General features: G+C 46.0%; 1 protein-coding gene across 1 annotated transcript in view; it reads right to left on the bottom strand.

Annotated features, from left to right (window-relative positions):
• Nxn (nucleoredoxin) overlaps positions 1-11,548 on the bottom strand; it is a 142,347-nt gene extending 130,799 nt beyond the window's left edge. The window contains exon 1 of the mRNA XM_052194567.1: positions 11,077-11,548. Within this exon, the coding sequence (XP_052050527.1) occupies positions 11,077-11,436 (360 nt within the window). The 5' untranslated portion in view covers positions 11,437-11,548. The remainder of the gene's footprint in view (positions 1-11,076) is intronic.
• Positions 11,549-18,185: the final 6,637 nt, after the last annotated feature.

Here is an 18,185-nt window from a genome sequence, read left to right as displayed (position 1 = left end):
TCTCTAGGCCCACTTTCTCTTACCTACCTGATGTGTAAAGACCACTAGGATAAAAAGTTTGTAGATAAGTAACAAGAGGGATGTGCCCAGACTCTCCTCTACTCATTCCCACTGTGAAAGAGAAAATAAGACCCACTCAATAGAACTGAGTATTTGACTGAATTATCATAGGTATGGTCTGGAAATACAGTCACATTCAAATTCTGAAATATAAATATGGAGTACTACCTAGATGGCTCAACAGTTAAGAGCACTTGTGGTCCTTCCAGAGGACTGGAGTCTGGGTCCCAGAACATCAGTGGGCTCAGAACTGCCTATACTCCAGCTCCAAGGGGATTTGATGCCCTCTTCTGGCCTCTGAGTGCAACTGCACTCATGAACTACATGCTCACAGACACACATACATATAAACAAAATGAAATAAGTCTCCTTTTAAAATAAGAATAGAAGTCTGTGCTTAACACACATGAGGCCCTGAGTCCAATTCCCCCCAATACACACATAAATATCAATATGTCATCAAAACAACAAGAAACAAGCCATGGTCACTGTCCTAGAAAGAAACCAAAGAGAAACTAGGGAACATAAGAGACCACTATATGCAAAGGAAGGAAGAAAGATGCTTTGGAAGGAGGAAGGGTGTCTAAAGAAAAACAAAGGCTGAGAACCCCTCCCTCCTAGAATCAGAATGTGCATAAAGGGTAGAATGAGCTATCAAGTGCCTGGGACAAACACGTGGCACCAGCTCCATGCCAGCCACTGTTCACACCACGTGGCACCCACTCCACACTAGCCACTGTTCACACAGCTTTGTACATTAATTCATTTCAGCCTCAGAAGCACCCAATGTATCCAATGGATACAGTTATCAGCCTTCATTGATCAGGAAACTTGAGACACAGAAACCATGTAACCTGCTCTGAAGTCACTAAGCAAGTGGAAGCCAGGACACAGACTTAAGGACCTGGATCCCAAGTCTGCATTCTTTCTTCACTTGCTAGGTACTATATTTTAAATACTCACTTATAAAGATGGGACGTTCCCAGTCGGGGGGGGGGGGGGTGGTGGCACACGCCTGTAATCCCAGCACTTGGGAGGCAGAGGCAGGCGGATTTCTGAGTTCGAGGCCAGCCTGGTCTACAGAGTGAGTTCCAGGACAGCCAGGGCTATACAGAGAAACCCTGCCTCAGGGGGAAAAAAAAAAAAAAAAGATGGGACTTTCCTGAAAGTCCCTGGGGGTAAATGAATTTGGGCGTCACACACATGTAACGCCTGGAGCTGAGAAACTTGCACCCACACCCACATCTGCACCCCTCCATTGCTCTCAGGGCCCTGCTGTGAGTTGTTTGGCCCAATCTTTAGATTTCAAATTAAACCCTGAAAACTGAGTAACAGATTGGGAATGCTGATCCACTGAAAACTCTTTTGACCTGATTGTGTTTTAAGGGAAAGAGGGCAACATCTCTGGGATTCTGAGCAGACTGGATCCATTCAGATTTTTATGACAGGGATATTGACCTCAGACCCCTCCCCAAAAATAAAAGCCGTAGAGTGGAGTGGGCCTGGAGAAAATTCTCCAAAGAAAGCAAAGGTCCTTCCCACAGTCCCGCAGCCCTGGTCACACCCAGCTTCGTGACTCTTCAGGACCAATCCAGGATGAAAGTGACCTTACCGTGGAAATGTTGCTCAGATTTATCTGTAATCGGCATCTCTATAGGAAGTCGAGTGGGGAGCAGAGAGAGGAAAGAGTCAGTAGAAAGGAAAACGGAATGTTGTTTAAATTGTTTCTGAAAAAGGAATTTTCTGATACAAATACAAAGAAAAAAAGACACCATTTCTCTGGTCCGAGAGTTAAGGCTGGTGAGCAGCGGAATATTTACATTTTGCTTTTAACCACAGATGCCCCAGAACAAACATCTCCACTGTAGGGTTTCCCTGACGCAGAATCGTGTGGGGCAACGTGTAATTACCATACCTCTCCTTGTCCTAAAGCGAAGAGCACGTGTTTGAGAGCTCACTGGAAGTTGGAACAGCCGTTACTGAAACCTTCATAAAGGGGAGGACTGCTTTAGCCCTAGATCTCCACAGGACACCTGAAGTTCAATTTTGTCACTGAACAAAAGCACTGCAGGCTTTGCATAGGATAAAGGGGAGTTGGGGGCTCGTCACTGGCTGAACTAAAAAAAAAAAAAAAACCAAACCCAAATCGTTAAAAAGAGAGGGGGAAGGAGGGGCTTAGAAATCACCACCACAAAAAGGGCAGAAGACATCTGGGGCCTCCCGCCTTGCCAACCAGTAGCAAATGTGTTAAGTAGTTGACTGGGCTGTCTCATCTCAGAATTCTCCACACACGTTCTCATGTGCCTGGAAGACACCAGCCTGCCTCCTCCTGTGCCATGAAACAGGTTTGATGTAAATGCTTTTCAAGATACATTTTCACTCACAAACAGAAAGGAAAGACTCCAATTTAAGAGAGGACAGCCAAACTTTCACCCAGCACTGAGACCCCAGAACTCCAGCAGAGACCCCAGAACTCATCACTGGTTCTCTTTACTTCAATTCTCTGACTCTTAATGTACTTGGAAATGTTTAAAGTTAACCGACACCCACACTGATCACTAGTAGCCGTCTGAGGGACTAGACACGCATTTTGAGTTCCTGGGAAAAGGAGGATAGAGAAATGTAACGCATTTAAGAAACAGAGAGGCTTCAAATCACAGGTCTGCGTATGAGACTATTTTAATGCACTAAGTCAACATTTCAAAGAGGGAGAGTCATGCTTTTTCCTATTTTTGAACACAGAATTACAGGGCACAAGAAGCTACTGACTCTCCTTATTAAGCTCAAAGGTACTATTTGTTTAGAGTGAGCAAGGCCCTAGGTTTGACCTCTGGTTGGTCTCTCTCTCTGTCTCTGTTTCTCTCTCTCTCTCTCTCTCTCTCACACACACACACACACTTTAAAGCTCATCATGACTCAGTTAAGAAAGCAGTCACTTGCAGAAGGACCCGGTTCAGTTCCCAGTACCCACAAGGCAGCTCACAACTCTCTGTAACTCCACGTCTAGAGGATCCAATGCCCTCTTCTGACCTCTATGGGCTCTTGCATCCACATAGTGCACACACCCATACCCATAAAAAAATTAAATTAGAAAAAAAGACCTCATACACAGTAATGCATGGAGGCAGGAAGCAGAGGCAGGCTGCTGATCTTTGAGAGTCCAAGGCCAACTGGTCTGCACAGTAGGTTCTAGGCCATTGGGGGGCTACACAGTAAGACCTTGTCTCAAAAACAAACAAACAAACAAACAAAAAAAGAATAAGACGGGAATTCCAACATCCAGGAGGCAGAGACAAAAGAATCCAGAGTTCAAGGCCAGCCAGGGTGAGCCCTTTCCTTAAAAAAAGAGAAAGAAACAAAAATCCAAAATACAAACAAAACAAAACCACAAACTGTACAGAGTATATTCTCTGTGTAGCTCTAGCTGTCCTGGAACTTGCTCTGTAGACCAGGCTGGCCTCAAACTCTAAGATCTGCCTGCCTCTGCTGGGATTAAAGGCATGTGCCACTACACCTGGAAAAGGTGCATATTTCAAGCCACATGAAAACCACCATGAGCTATCAATCTGAAAGCCACACACCTGCTTTCTAGGACATCATGCTGTTTTCCAGCACCTGGTGCGGATCACCCTCCCCCTCCTTCATTTGGATTCCGTCCTCACAGAGCTTCCAGTCTGATGGAGAATACCAGGAGATCTTTCAAAACTATGTGCGTAAGATCTATGGGAGCAGTCAGGCAATGGTTGCACATGCCTTTACTCACAGCACTCAGGACGCAGAGGCAGGTGAATCCCTGTGAGTACAAGGCCAGCCTGGTCTACAGAGCAAGTTCTGGAACAGCCCGACCTATCCCAATATGAATAAACAAACAAACAAACAATGCATAGGCGCACTGTTGGTGAACAGTCTACTGAGGAGAAAGTGACAGGAAATACCACACTCTACCCACAGACATGTGCTGCTGCTACACGTTTCTGGAGACACGTATGAAAGTAATGAGGCACTCACAGAAAAGCCGGGACTCGCCATACATCCAGTGAGGGTCTTTCATGTGGGATTATAAGAGAGTCACTGAGGGAAGTGATGAAGAGACTTGTAAAACTCACTGACTGAAAATGAAAACCTTAAAGTAACTGATAAGAGACTACCTCATGAAACACAATAAAGGCTGGCAAGATGTCTCAGAGGGTAACGGCTGTCACCACAAACCTGCCGATCTGAGGACCATCCCCAGGTCCTGCGCGATGGGAGGCAAGAATCAACTGGCACAAGCTGCCTTCCCCTTACCACAGAGCAAAGCATACCAAAAGATGGCTAATTAGTGAACATAAGTTGGTAGAGATAGGAAAGCTTCTAAAAGCAGGGATACCAGGAAGCGCCAAACCCAGGCGGATGGGCGAGGACCTTGGCAGAGCCCAGGGATGCAAAAGACAGAATCCTGTGGAGCCACGGAGTGAGGGGTGAGCAGCCGGGCTGTGGACTTGACTGCAAAGCTTCGAGGAGCCAGGGGATCCTTCATCTTCATCAGCGTAACTCAGGATTGGGAAGCTGTTTCTTTTTTCAGGGAATGTAGGGGCTCTGGAGGGCTGAGCCCAGAGCCTCGTGAATGTTAGATAAGCCACACAGTTCCAGCCCAGAAATGTATTTCTGAACTTGCCATTCCATTCTGGCAAGACTCAGAGAGGTCCTGCTGGAGCCCGTGGCTGAGGACTGTGGACTGAAACCGGCTCATCTGAGAGCTGTTTGCTGCCGGTCCACAAAGTGGTGGTGGAGTAGAGAAAGGGTGAGCTGACGTTTAGAAATGTTATGACACCCCAGCAAAGCAGCAGCACACACACACACACACACACACACACACACACGTGGCTGGTCCAAGGCCTCACCTGGTTAAACAGGACGACACCCAGCATGCAGCGTGGGATGCAGGGCAATGGACCAATGTGGAGGGATGACTGAGAACGTATTTATTTTTTAAAAGGATGATTGCATAGATCAAGTGAAATGTTCTGATCTGGAAAATGACTTGAGACAGACTAGAGGCTGGGAGCCCCAAGAAGGCAGCTGGTCGGCAGGGAAATGTAACTTAGGACTCAGGGATCCAAGAATGGAGAGATGGAGTTGGAGCTCCCAGCTACTCAACAGGTCAGATTAGCTGGACCCCAGCGCCTTCAGGGAGTGAGCTGTAGAAATAACAGAGCGAGGCTCTGGGCATTCAAAACTCCCCACAACTTTGAAAATCATGGCAAGCTACAAGAGCATGAGAGAACTTGAAGGTTCACAGGATTCTAAGTTCAGAGCTATTTTCCCTGAGTGCCTTTGAATACGCATAATGACAAATTAATGAGATGCAGAAAACTAAGCACCCTGGTGGTTAACACAGGGTACCACTGGGAATTCAGACTGTGAAGAAGAAAACACAGCCTAGGCCAAGTCTACACTCTCCCAAATGAAGCCCTGTGGCCAGGAGCCACACCTAGTTCAGAACAGGAGCAGCTGGAGCCCCAGAATCCTCAAGCTCGATTAGAAAAAAATAAATATACCCAAGGGAGCTTCTCATCCCTGCCCCAGCTATAAACAGCACAGAGCAACCGTCTACCAATTTGTGCAAATATTAAAAGAGACCTCCTACCAGAAGGATGCATGAGACAGAAAGTTGAAGGGAAACCAGAGAGAACGAAAGAAACCAGGGAGAACGAAACCAGTGGTCCCAACGTCAACATCAGCTACCTTGCTCTGTGCTCTGGTTCACGCTCCAGCCCAAAAAGGAAAACAAACCAATGAACAAGAGCTGCAAGATGGGGTTAATCCAGCCATAGAAAGGAGAATGGGTAAACCTCTCCTACAGCATTCCAGAACAGGGAAGGGACACAACCCCAGGAGGAGTGAGTTTCTACAACTCAGAGGCCCACTGTCCATTTCCCACTTGAAAGAGCATCCCCACACTGCCTAGACTCTGTGACTAGAGTCAGCCAGAGAGCTCTGGCAAACCACAAAACAATTACAACCTTCATGCTTTCTTCCTGGACGGTGCCTGACCATCTTTGAGTTGACAGCCTTTGCCAAGCTTAGGCTGCGAGGATCAGTCCCAGTTGCGACAGGTTTAGAAGGGCAGATGAGTGACAGCGGGTCTCTCCATGTTATGAGACCTTCATTTGCTTCTGCAGTTTCATTCATCCAAATCGTTCTCCTCCCTGGTTAGTTCTTATAGGGCAGTTCCTTGAACTCCTTCACTGTACACGCCCCCTGACATAGTATAAGTGGGAGTTCTGAAAAGTTAAAAAAAAAAAATACATCAAAGGAGATGGTAGGGCAGTTGGTGGGGGCTTGCCTAGCATGCTGTAAACCTCAAGTTCCTCGCTCACACCACATAGACAGGACCAGATAGTGCAGGGCTGGTAGTCTGTGATCCCAGCACCAGGAGGCCAAGACAGAAGGGTGAGAACTTCAAAGTCCTTTTCAACCATGTGGTGAGTTCAAGACCCTTCTGGGCTACAGTGAGATGCTAAGAAAGGAAGAAAGGAAACAGTAGATGGTGGTAGCCACCCAGGAAGCAGGCAGAGCTCAGTGAGTTCAAGACTAGCCTGGTCTACTGAGGGAGTTCCAAGACAGCCAGGGTTACACAGAGAAACCTTGTCTTGAAAAACCAAAACGGAGGGGTGGGGGGGAGGAAAGAGAGGAAGAAGAAAGCCCTCACAACAGGTTTATATTTCTGTGACGAAATACATTCCAAAGTGGCAGAGGCAGGCTGCATAATGGATTACTCAATGTTGTAAGAATTTATTAATAAATGATAGCAGCTTTTACTGGGTACATACCATTATGTCTGGCACTTGCACATCACACAGACTCTACAACAATCCTAGGAGGCAGGTGCTATTATCCCAATTTAATCAATGAGGGACCTATGACACAGAGAGGCAGAGTATCCTCCACAGGACACACAGCTAAAAAATGGCAGATCTCAGGCAAGAAAAAAGAAAAAGAGAAAAAAAGAAAAAGAGAAAAAAGAAAAATACAAAGAAATTAGATTTTGGGGTGGAGAGATGGCTCAGCAGTTAAGAGCACCAACTGCTCTTCCAGAGGTCCTGAGTTCAATTCCCAGCAACCACAGGGTGGCTCACAACCATCTGTAATGGGATCTGATGCCCTCTTCTGGTGTGTCTGAAGATAGCAACAGCATACTCATATACATAAAATAAATAATTAAAAAAAAAACCTTCAATTTTTAGCCACTAGACTATTTTATTACACAGAGAAGATAAGATTAAAACACGCATTATAAATAATGAGAGAGGGCAAAGCGTCTCTGGAGCACAGCTCTGATTGCTTTTACTGGACTGTTGCCTTTTATTAGAGCCATTCAAGTGGAAACACAGTCCCCAATGAGGGCCTGTCCCGGCTGAGGCTCTAGGAACCAGGCAAGGCCTCCGAGAGCCAAAGCCGAGTCCTTTCTGCATCCTTTGCTCGCCGTCTTGAAAGGGAGGAAGAAGCAAGGCCAGACTCAGATCAGTGTCTCCCACGGCCTAAGGCAGAGGAAGAGGCACACCAGAGGACACAGAACTTGAAGACTGGGTTGGTACCAGATCTTGTCACCTCCAAAGTGCCCAAGTGATTCGAGAGAAGTCCAGGCCTTGATTCTGCCACCCAGGCAGACTCCATTGACCTGTCCAAAACTGAAGAGCTGGGCCAGAGTCATCCCCCAACCCTAAGGCTTTTCCAACCGGGCTTTAGAACATTACAGACCAAGTCGAAGCCCTGTGTGGAGGGAGCTCAGTGGTTTGCACCCCTGATGGCAGCACGCCCATGAGCAACTGCTTTCCACCAGACACCCGGCCCAGGCAAAGCCAAGGCCTGTGGCTTTAAAACCAAACTTGGTGTTCACTCTCAACACGGTTAAGTTGATCCTAGAGCCAGATTCTCCAGATGAACTTCTATTCATTGAAAGAGACAGCTCAAATCCGAAAGTCTAAATCATCACCAATTTCCAACTGCTCATCACGTTCTCTCTCTTTAGAAATCTGAAAAAACGTCCACTGGCCTACTTATTAAAACAAGCCCAACCGTCTCAGCTTCAGGATCACAGACTTCCTGACTGAGCCACTCCCATAAATCCACTCAAAGTTTGATTATCATCTAATTACAATTCCTATACAGCTATATAATAATGTGTGTGCTCTGGAAGGAAGAAGAAAAGCCTCAATTACTTTAGACCTACCACTAAAAGAAACAGACAGGAAAGACAATGTTTCATAAAGAATCAAAGAGGAAGGGGAAAAAACTTTTACCTCATGGTTTCTCACAGCTCCAACGGAGGTGAGGGAGCTAGGCAAAAATGCAGGCTGAACATATATGGTCATCTCCAGACTTTCTTACTATATAAAGGAGAAATTAATAAAAAGAAGAAAAAAAGAAATACCACACAGCATTTTCTTTCCTCGCCATAATTTTTCAATTTTCTGTAGAGAAATGCCAGCCAATAACTAATTAGAACCATACCCTTTGTTTTCCCAATGGGAAGAAACACACAAATGCTTTTAAAAACCAAATGTTAATGAGAACTTAAAAAAAAAAATGTAATCTGGAGCCTTGGTTTCCCTTCAGTATAGAACAAAATGCCCTTCTTAAAAATCTATTTTTACAGTTGGGGAAATAGCCTAGCCAGACCCATCAGCACATGTCCCCCAGGGGAGCCCTGAACTGGGGCTCCCTCTTTTCACTTTTCTTGGGGTGACGTTGGTATTGGGAACTCACCGATGTCTGTGCACCCCAGTTTCAAGCTGCAGAAAGACGAAAACTTGGTTACAGAGGAGAATGTGCTTTATACCTCTCTGGTTTCGAGGTGGGAACCGTTCCCCTTCACAGTGAGGACACTTCCTTTTCCATTCCAAGTATGTTTTCTACAAGAAACCCATCGCGGCCTTTTTACCTGACACAGCACCACAAAGCAGAACAGTCCTGGGGTCAGACGCGGAGTTGCCCGCCTACTCTCGGCCCACAGGAGGGCTATTGGAACTGGTCTCTAAAGAAACAAATGAACTATAGGGTGTGACTCGGGAAAATGGCACAAAACATAAATGCGGGAAGCTAGGGCTGTGAAGTTCAGTAGTGGAAGGCACTTACTGAGCACGTGCCAAGATCTCATGCCTAGCGCGGCAAAAAATATATAAATAAATGAACACATACATAAATGAATAAATAAAACCAAAGTAAACGTTTGAGATGCTGGCTTATGATTTAGGCACATCCAGCATTCTGAACTGTATTTTCAAATAAGAGCCTGCTGGGCCTGTGTCATCCAGATGTTCATCTGAGCGGGACCAGCTGGAGCAGGCTAGGGCTACAGAACACGTTCTTTCATGCAACGGGGTTAGCGGGATAGAAGAAGCCATTTGTCATATCAAATACACTCCTATTTTGGAGGCAAAAGACATTAGACATTTCTAATACATCTCACTCCGCTCCCTGTTTTTATTGCCCAGCAATTTTATTTCCCCTTCTGTTAAAAACTACAATAGGCCATAAGCCTGGAACATTCTGACATTTGTTGTATATATTCAAAAGCTAGAAATCATTTGTATTGCCCAATAAGGATATTATTTTAAACAGATTTTAGTCTACAACAGAAAAAGGCCATGACGATGAAATACTTTTTCAACAAATGACTTCTGGACATTATTCCTTCCCAAAAGGATCATCAAAACAACCACCAAAAAGAAAACAAAGGAGTCCCATATTTTTAAGCAAAAAAGAGTACTAGTCATGCATATTCATATCCTAGCAGAATATAAATCAAATAGGGGAATAATAACTTGAAAAAATAGTTAAGATGTAAAGTCTCGCTTCTGTGTGGTTAGCGGCTGATGTTTTCCCAATGTTAAATTTACCAACTACATTTCTTAAACTATAATTCAAACTTTAAATCTCACATCTGTGCCTTACACTGCTTTGGGGTGAATGATTTACTCAACACATTTTGGGGTCAATTTTGCTCTAAGACTAAATCATGCGTCTCAACATGATTCTGTACGCATAAAAGGAACACGTGGCATGTGTTACCACCCTGCCTGGAGGAACCTAAATGCCCCGGAATAGCCTTTCTCCTGTGTGCCCTACGAACTAAGATGCTCCTCAAAAAAACCAAAGAGCCAGATTTCATACGTTGCATTTGCCACACGAATTAAGCAAGGGCACGCCAAAACTTTTCCTGTTACTGCTCATTACAAAATGTCTTGAATTTGTTTTATTCAAACAGACGTCTTCACCCAACAGATACACTCAGAAACCCGAACTAATTTCATCAGCAAACTGATGGGCCGTTTGCTGTCATTCATCTGCACGGATGGGATCAGTTCCACATCTAATTCGAAGTATTCCAAGTCAGCCCACCACCAAACTATGGCATCTACAAGGACCGCGGGCTGTTCTGGGCCTGGGAAGATTGCTGGACAGCCAGACAATGAAAAGCTCCCCGGTGGCTACTAACTCAGCCCAGGGGGCGGGGCGGGGGCAAGCGAAGAAAGGGGGAGAGGAGTGAACTCCCCTCTCTCCTGAAGCCGCGATCAGCAGCCGCCTCCGGGTCCCGGGCCACAGAGAAGGGGGCCCCAGGAAAGCAAGATTTCTCTAGGAAAGAAAGGAAACTTCCTGGTGTAGGCATTATGGGAAGGGGGCTTGTGCCCTCCCCCACACACCACAGGTATCTACGGGGAGTCAAGTGACTAGAGGAGAATGATAGGGGTCGTAGAGTGGGTAGGGCAGAGCCGGACACTCCTACACGATTCCCATCGCGTGGACCCGAGGGGTGTCAAACTTCCCAGCGTGGGCTCAGCGGTGTACTGGGACCCAGGAGTTGCCGCAAGCGCCCCAACCCGACAGGATCCTGGATGGGGCAAGAGGGGGGAGCCGGCCAAGGTAGAGATGGCAGGCCTATGGACAGCCGGTGAGGGCAGCGAGCAGCTGGCTCCCAGAACGTGGACCGCGCCTGCAGGCCGGGGGCGCCGCGGGGCCCGCGCTACTCACCTTCCGGTGCTTCTCCTTGTAGGGCAGCGCCAGCCACGGCATGTCCCGCACGAAGTCCTGCCACTGCCGCTGGTCTTGGTCCGAGGACACGAAGACGATCTCCAGGCGGTGCCGGGGCTCTGGCTCCGCGGCCGCGCCTGCCCCCGCCCCGGCCCCCGGCCCGGCCGCCGCGTCCCCTCGCAGGCGGCTGTAGAAGGCGGCCAGGCTGGCGCTAAGCTGAGCGCAGGGGGCGCTCAGGCTGCACCCGAAGTAGAGCCCCAGCAGCGCGATGCCGCGGGCGCCCAGCGAGTGCACGTCCACCTCCTCGCCACCGCCCGTCACCAGCTTGTCTCCCAGCAGCTCCTCCAGGAAGACCGACATCCTGGCCCACCGCAGCCCCGGCACGCGGGCGGGCGGGTGGGCTCGCGACAGCTACCCGGCTCGCTGGTCCGCGCGGCGGGCGGAGGCAGCGGCAGCGGAGGCTGAGAGGGGAGCCCCGCCCACCGGGCCGCCCAGCCACTCCCCTCCATAGCCACGCCCCCTTCGTGGCCGGCCCGCTCTGAGCAGGCAGGTCCGTAGCAGCTGGCGTCTTGGCGCGGGCCTCCCGTACGTGGCTAAAGTAAGAAACCTGACCCGAGTTCTTCACCAAGACCAAAATGCCTGGACTTAAGGCAGGAGAACGGTGCCCTCGAATTGGAGCTTTCCGAGGCTGCAAACTATGCTAAGCCACATCCATATCCCTAATTCCTCTCACCTTCCACTTTTAAACACTCTCCACACTGAAGTTCTGCACCCGCTCTTGTTCTTTTCCAGTCTCTCCTCCTCCCTTCCCAATACTAACCCTTAAAACATTTTGAACCCCAATGACCTCGTATAAAACGTATAGTGTTTTAATATCATCACCGCCCAATGTCACTGTATCAGGCCAGGTCTTATTCAGCAGTCATGTGTGTGTTTTTTGCTTGCTACTGTAAGTAGACTGGGGAGCGCCACCTCTCTGTTTCTGATGCCAGGAACAAGAGAGAGAATTCATAAATACTTGTGGCCTGATTACAAGTCACAGTGTGGGTTTTCGGTCCACAGGTCGCTGGAACCATTCCCCGATGGGAAATGGCTCTCTTCCATTTCCGTAAATGTATGCAACAGATGGCGCAGCGTTTCCAAATCAGGGTTGGCTGCTCTCCTGACTTCATAGCTTATCTCAGGTCTGCTGGTAGGCGAGAAAATCGAAGTTTTTTTTTTAACCCTATCTTGAAAGATGCTTTCCAATGCTAATGGTCTGTGGCAAGTCTCCCAGGCACGAACACAGGACAAAATGTATATTATTACACACATACATGCATACACACACACACACACACACACACACACACGAAGAGAACCAATTATGTGTATCAGCTCAGCTACTAAGAACAGTGACATTTTAAAAGAAAAATCCAACCACTGGCAATCCTTCATGCCTTCGGAGATTATTTCTTTCGCGTCTGCTGCCATCTAATGGAAGAATGAGAGAACTTCTACCAACATGTAAGGTGAACGCAGCAGAATGCTTTAATTACACAGGCTTCCTCTACAATCACACACACACACACACACACACACACACGCACACGCACACGCACACGCACACGCACAGAGAGAATGTGTGTGTGTGTGTGTGTGTGTGTGTGTGAGAGAGAGAGAGAGAGAGAGAGAGAGAGAGAGAACAAAGTGTCTGACACAAGACCATTTAAATTTCAGAATATAACCTCGTGCTCTAGGAGAAATGTGCAGAAGTTCTCGGTGTGTTTAAGGGAGAGAGAAGAAGTGTGTGAGTTCTCAGTCTGTAAAATATCGTCACATGAACCAACGAATGCCATAAAGACAAGCTTCACACACTGGTGCTGTAAATCGTGGCTCGCGTCTTTAATCCCAGCACCCTGGAAGCACATCTTTGTGAGTTTGAGGTCAACTTGGTCTACAATGACACCCTGCTTCAAAAGACTAAATAAATTGTTTTATTTGTGTGTGTGTGTGTGTGTATTCATCTGGTATTACAGGACATTGTGAGCCACCCCATGTAAATGTAGAGTCCAAACATGAATTCTCTAGAGCTCATAACCATGCTGAGCCATCTCTCCAGCACCCTAGCATCCTGTTTTTAAAGCCTTGAATGTATGGATGTCACAGTGTGTTCCTGTAATCCCAACTGTTAGGAGGGAAAAAAGCAGAAGGATCCTAAATTCCAGGCCAGCCTGTACTACAAAGGGAGGTTCCATTTCAAAATAAACTCTATAAGTGAATTAAAATGTTTCATCTTCCACCTTAGTCACATCTGAAATGTCCCCGAGTGGGTATGTGGTTTCACATGTCTGAAAGTACGTCAGAAAGATATCTACAGTCAGACATTGTCAGACAAATTCTAAACACATGTGAAAGAAGTCGAGGCATGATGGCCAGATCTGCCTTTAGTCTCAGCACTTGGAAGGCAGAGTCAGGCAGATCTCTGTGGGTTTGAGGCCAGCCTGGTCTATGTAGCAAATTCCAGGACAGCCACGGGTATGAAATAGGACTCTGTCTCAGTTCACAAAAAACGTGAAAGGACTAGCAGCATCTGCATCTTTTTTTGAGCCAAAGAACAGAGTATCAGGAGCAGAAATAGGTGAGGAGAGGCTCTGGGGGACTGGGAACTGGGGAAATAGCAAAGTCATTATTGAGTTGGTAAACTAGATACAAGTGTGGCGTGCAGAGGTCGTGTGTTCAGCATCTTCCTTTCATTATTTTACAGGAAAGCAGCTTCCACTGGAGTGTGTCCAAGCCGGCATCTGGCACCTGGGAAAGTGAGAGTTGGAACATACTGCACGTGAAATATAAATACAATTTGGAGAATTGTTGGTGCAGCATGCCTTGGGGAGAAGCCAAAGCCTGCAGCTGCCTTTCAAAGGGGAGTGGAGGGAGGCGGTTTGCGATTGAAATGATTCCGCGCTCATGAGCCCAGAGAGTGAGAGTTGCTAGACGCCCGGCAAGACTCACTGGGCTTCCTGTAATGTCCTTTGGCCTGGGTGACGTATAGACTCAAAGACGCTGCTCTGTCCAGGATGTAATTGGATTTATGTTACAAGCCTTAAACTTTGTATTAAAGAACCACAACATGCCTAATTTTGTAACAAATGTGTACTACTTTCTTTTGAAAACTTACAGTTAGAGTCACATGGTATCATTCAAAATACACACAGAACAAATATATGTTTGCCATCTTTAAGATCCATCAAGATACCAAGGGGCAGCTCAGTGGTAGAGCGACTGCAGAGCACGCTAAAGGCCCTAAGTTCAACTGCCTAGAACTATAAAGATAAATTCTTAGATCAGGGCTGGCAAGATGGCTCAGCAGGTAACGGTTCTTGCCATGTGTCCTGGACTTTCTATTGCTGTGATAAAACACAACTAAAAGCAATTTGGAAAGGAATGGGTTTATTCTCTTTACACTTCCACACATCAAAGGAAATTAAAACAAAAACTCAAACAGGGCAGGCGCTGCTGCAGAGCCTGTGGAGGGGTGCTGTTTCCGGCTTGCTCCTCAGACATTTTTAAATTATTATTTACTTATTTATTTTATGTATATGAGTATCTTCAGAGGCATCATATCCCATTATAGATGGTTGTCAGGCACCATGTGGTTGCTGGTAATTGGACTCAGGACCTCTGGAAGAGCAGTCAGTGCTCTTAACCATTGAGCCATTTCTCCAGAACCTAAGACCACCAGCCTATGGATGGCACCACCTACAATAGGGAAGTCCTTCCCTCATCAATCACTAATTAGGAAACTGCACTACAGATTTGACTACAGGCCAGTTTTTTTTTTAATGTCTTCTTCAGTTCTTTCTTTCTTTCTTTCTTTCTTTCTGTCTGTCTGTCTGTCTTCCTTCCTTCCTTCCTTCCTTCTCTTCTTTCCCTCCCAAATCAGGGTTTTTCTGTGTAGACCTTCCTGTCCTGAAATTCACTGTGTAGACCAAGATGGTCTCGAATTCGGAGATCTGCCTGCCTCTGCCTCCCAAGTGCTAGGACAAAAGTCATCAGCACCAACCAGCACCTACAGACCAGTTTTGGGTTTTTTTTGGTTTTATTGTTTTTTGTTTTTTTGAGACAGGGTTTCTCTGTACAGCTCTGGCTGTCCTGGAACTCACTCTGTAGACCAGGCTGGCCTTGAACTCAGAAATCCGCCTGCCTCTGCCTCCCAGAGTGCTGGGATTACAGGTGTGCGCCACCACCGCCCGGCTACAGACCAGTTTTATGGAGGCATTTTATGTTAAGAATGCCCCTTCCCACATGCTCTAACATATATCAAGTTGACATAAAACTAGCCAGCCCACCATATGAGCCTAGCAAGACACCTGAGTTTGGTCCCTGGAACCTATATAAAACTGGAAGGAAAAAAAAAAGCTGGACATGATATGTATGACACATACATATCATACACACACATCATACACACATACACATCATACACGCATACATATCATACACATATCATACACACACATCATACACACACATCATATACACATACATAGCACATACACATATACACACATCACACACACATAAACATCACACACATCATATACACATAAATATCATACACACATACACATACACATCATACACACACCATACACACACACTTCACACACATATACACATCATACATATCACACACACATACACACACATACCATACACATCACACACATCATACACACATACATATAGATCATACACACACACATTACATACACATACACACACATCACACACACACATACACATCATACACACACATCATATACACACACACATTTTTTTAAATTAAAAATATGGGTCTGGAGAGGTGACGAAGCAGCTAAGAGTCCACGATGCTCTTCTAGAGGACCCAGGTGCTATTCCCAGCACTCACACAATGGCTCACAACTCTCTGTAACTCCATTTCCAAGGGATCTGGCCTCCTCAGATAACAGTCACACACATGGTACACAGATATGCAAACAGGCAAAATATACATAACATAATTTTTGAAAAGTTAAAGACCCATAAATCAGCATGGTGGCATACACCTATAATCCCAGCATTTAGGAGGATCCTCCAAAGCAGAAGCATCCTGAGTTCAGGGCCAGTAACATCTTATTTGAAAATTTTTTTCAAGACAGTTTCTCTGTGTGACCCTGGCTGTCCCAGAACTCAATTTATAGACCATGATGGCCTTGAACTCACATAGTTCTACCTGACTCTGCCTTCCAAGTGCCGGGATTAAAGGCATGCACCATCACACCCAGCTCAAAAAATGTTTTAAAATGATTCACATATCATAATTCTTGGCTTTTATGTATGCTAACACATGTGCACAATGATGTGTGTGTGTGTGTGTGTGTGTGTAATTGGAAAGACTAGGAAAAGCTTAATTGTGTATCGATGAGGGATCACTTGAAATATAGTTTGCTTATTGGAAAGAACTGACCTTTATAAGTCTGGATTAGAGACAGAGAGGGAGATTGACTTACTAAGGAACTGACTCATCACAAAAACAAGAAGTCTGTAGAAGACCTGCGGCCAGCCAGACTGAGACGAATCTAGTCAATGGTGTGAATGCCTCAGACTTCAAGTCTAAAGGTAGACACCCAGGTCTAAAATATCAGAGTAACTTCCCTTTCTCCACCTTTTTGTCCCATCCAGGCTTCCACAGGAAATGAATGAGACACACTCACAGTGGGGAGGCCATTAGCTGTACTCAATCCACCAATCCAGCTCATGTATTACTCTGACCCAAGAGACCCTTCACAGCAATACCCAGAATCAAGCTGAACCAATGAGCAGAGAACTCCATGAACTACTCAAATGACTCATAACACCTATCATCACGAGCCTGCCCTCTGCCATGGTTGGCACCCACGTGTCTTCCTTAATCATCACAAGTCTGCCCTCTGTCATCTTGGCACCCACATGTCTTCCTTAAACCAGATTTAATTGTCAAATAAAGATGACAACAAACTCGTGATGCTACCTGAGGTGATTGACACCTTCTGACCTCCTCAGACTCCAGGCATGCACATGGTCCACAGACATACATGAGGGCAAAACACTCGTACGTATAAAGTAAAATAAATAAATCTTAAAATATTTTTTGGGTTTTTTTTTTTTTTTGGATTTGGTTTTTTTGAGACAGGGTTTCTCTGTGTAGCCCTGGCTGTCCTGGAACTCACTCTGTAGAGCAGCCTGGCCTTGAACTCAGAAATCCGCCTGCCTCTGCCTCCCAGAGTGCTGGGATTACAGGCGTGCGCCACCACCGCCCAGCTAGTCTTAAAATATTTTAATTTGGACCATCAACATTATGTTATGTTATGGAGAATCTAAACAAGAAAAAATAACTTTATGTATTTGTTTTGTTTTGTTTTGTTTGTTTGTTTGTTTGTTTGTTTGAGACAAGCTATGTAGCCTTGGCTAGTCTGGGACTTGATAAGTAGACCAGGCTAACCTTCTAACTAAGATATATCTGCCTACCTCTGCCTCCCAAAAGCTGGGATTAAGAGGTGTGTTTCACATCCAGTGCCCTCTTCTGGCCTTCTCACCCACCCATACTTGCACAAGCATGTGTGTGCACACACATACATACAAATAAAAAAAAAAAACAACTCCCAATTCTGGCGCATAGGAAATGTGATCCAGGAATACTGGACCACTCATCGGAAACAGGCTAGACTCTAAGGATCTGTCACTGAGAAGCTCAGGAAATTTCTTCTCAATGAGGAAATTACAGTGTCAAAAAGATGTAATAGGAACAACATTTTCTAACACTTGGTCATTGACTGAGTTATAAGAATGGCGTCTAGAAGCAAGGTGGTGGTGCATGCCTTTAATCCCAGCACTGGAGAGGCAGAGCCAGGCAGATCTCTGAATTTGAGGCCAGCCCAATCTACAGAGTGAGTTCCCCAAGACAGCCGGGGGTACACAGAGAAACTGTGCTTCAAACAAACAAACAAACAAACAAACAAATAAAGATGGCATTGAGAAAGAAATGAGTATTTAAAAGTTCAAACTTAGCTCTCTAGCACTACAGAACACAAAGTGTTAATGATTCCAGGTTACCTGGCATAGTGGCA

Source organism: Apodemus sylvaticus, chromosome 10, assembly GCF_947179515.1.
Source record: "Apodemus sylvaticus chromosome 10, mApoSyl1.1, whole genome shotgun sequence".
NCBI lineage: Eukaryota > Metazoa > Chordata > Mammalia > Rodentia > Muridae > Apodemus > Apodemus sylvaticus.
The sequence above is the reverse complement of the archived record's forward strand: the minus strand, read 5'-3'. Positions and strand labels throughout refer to the sequence as shown.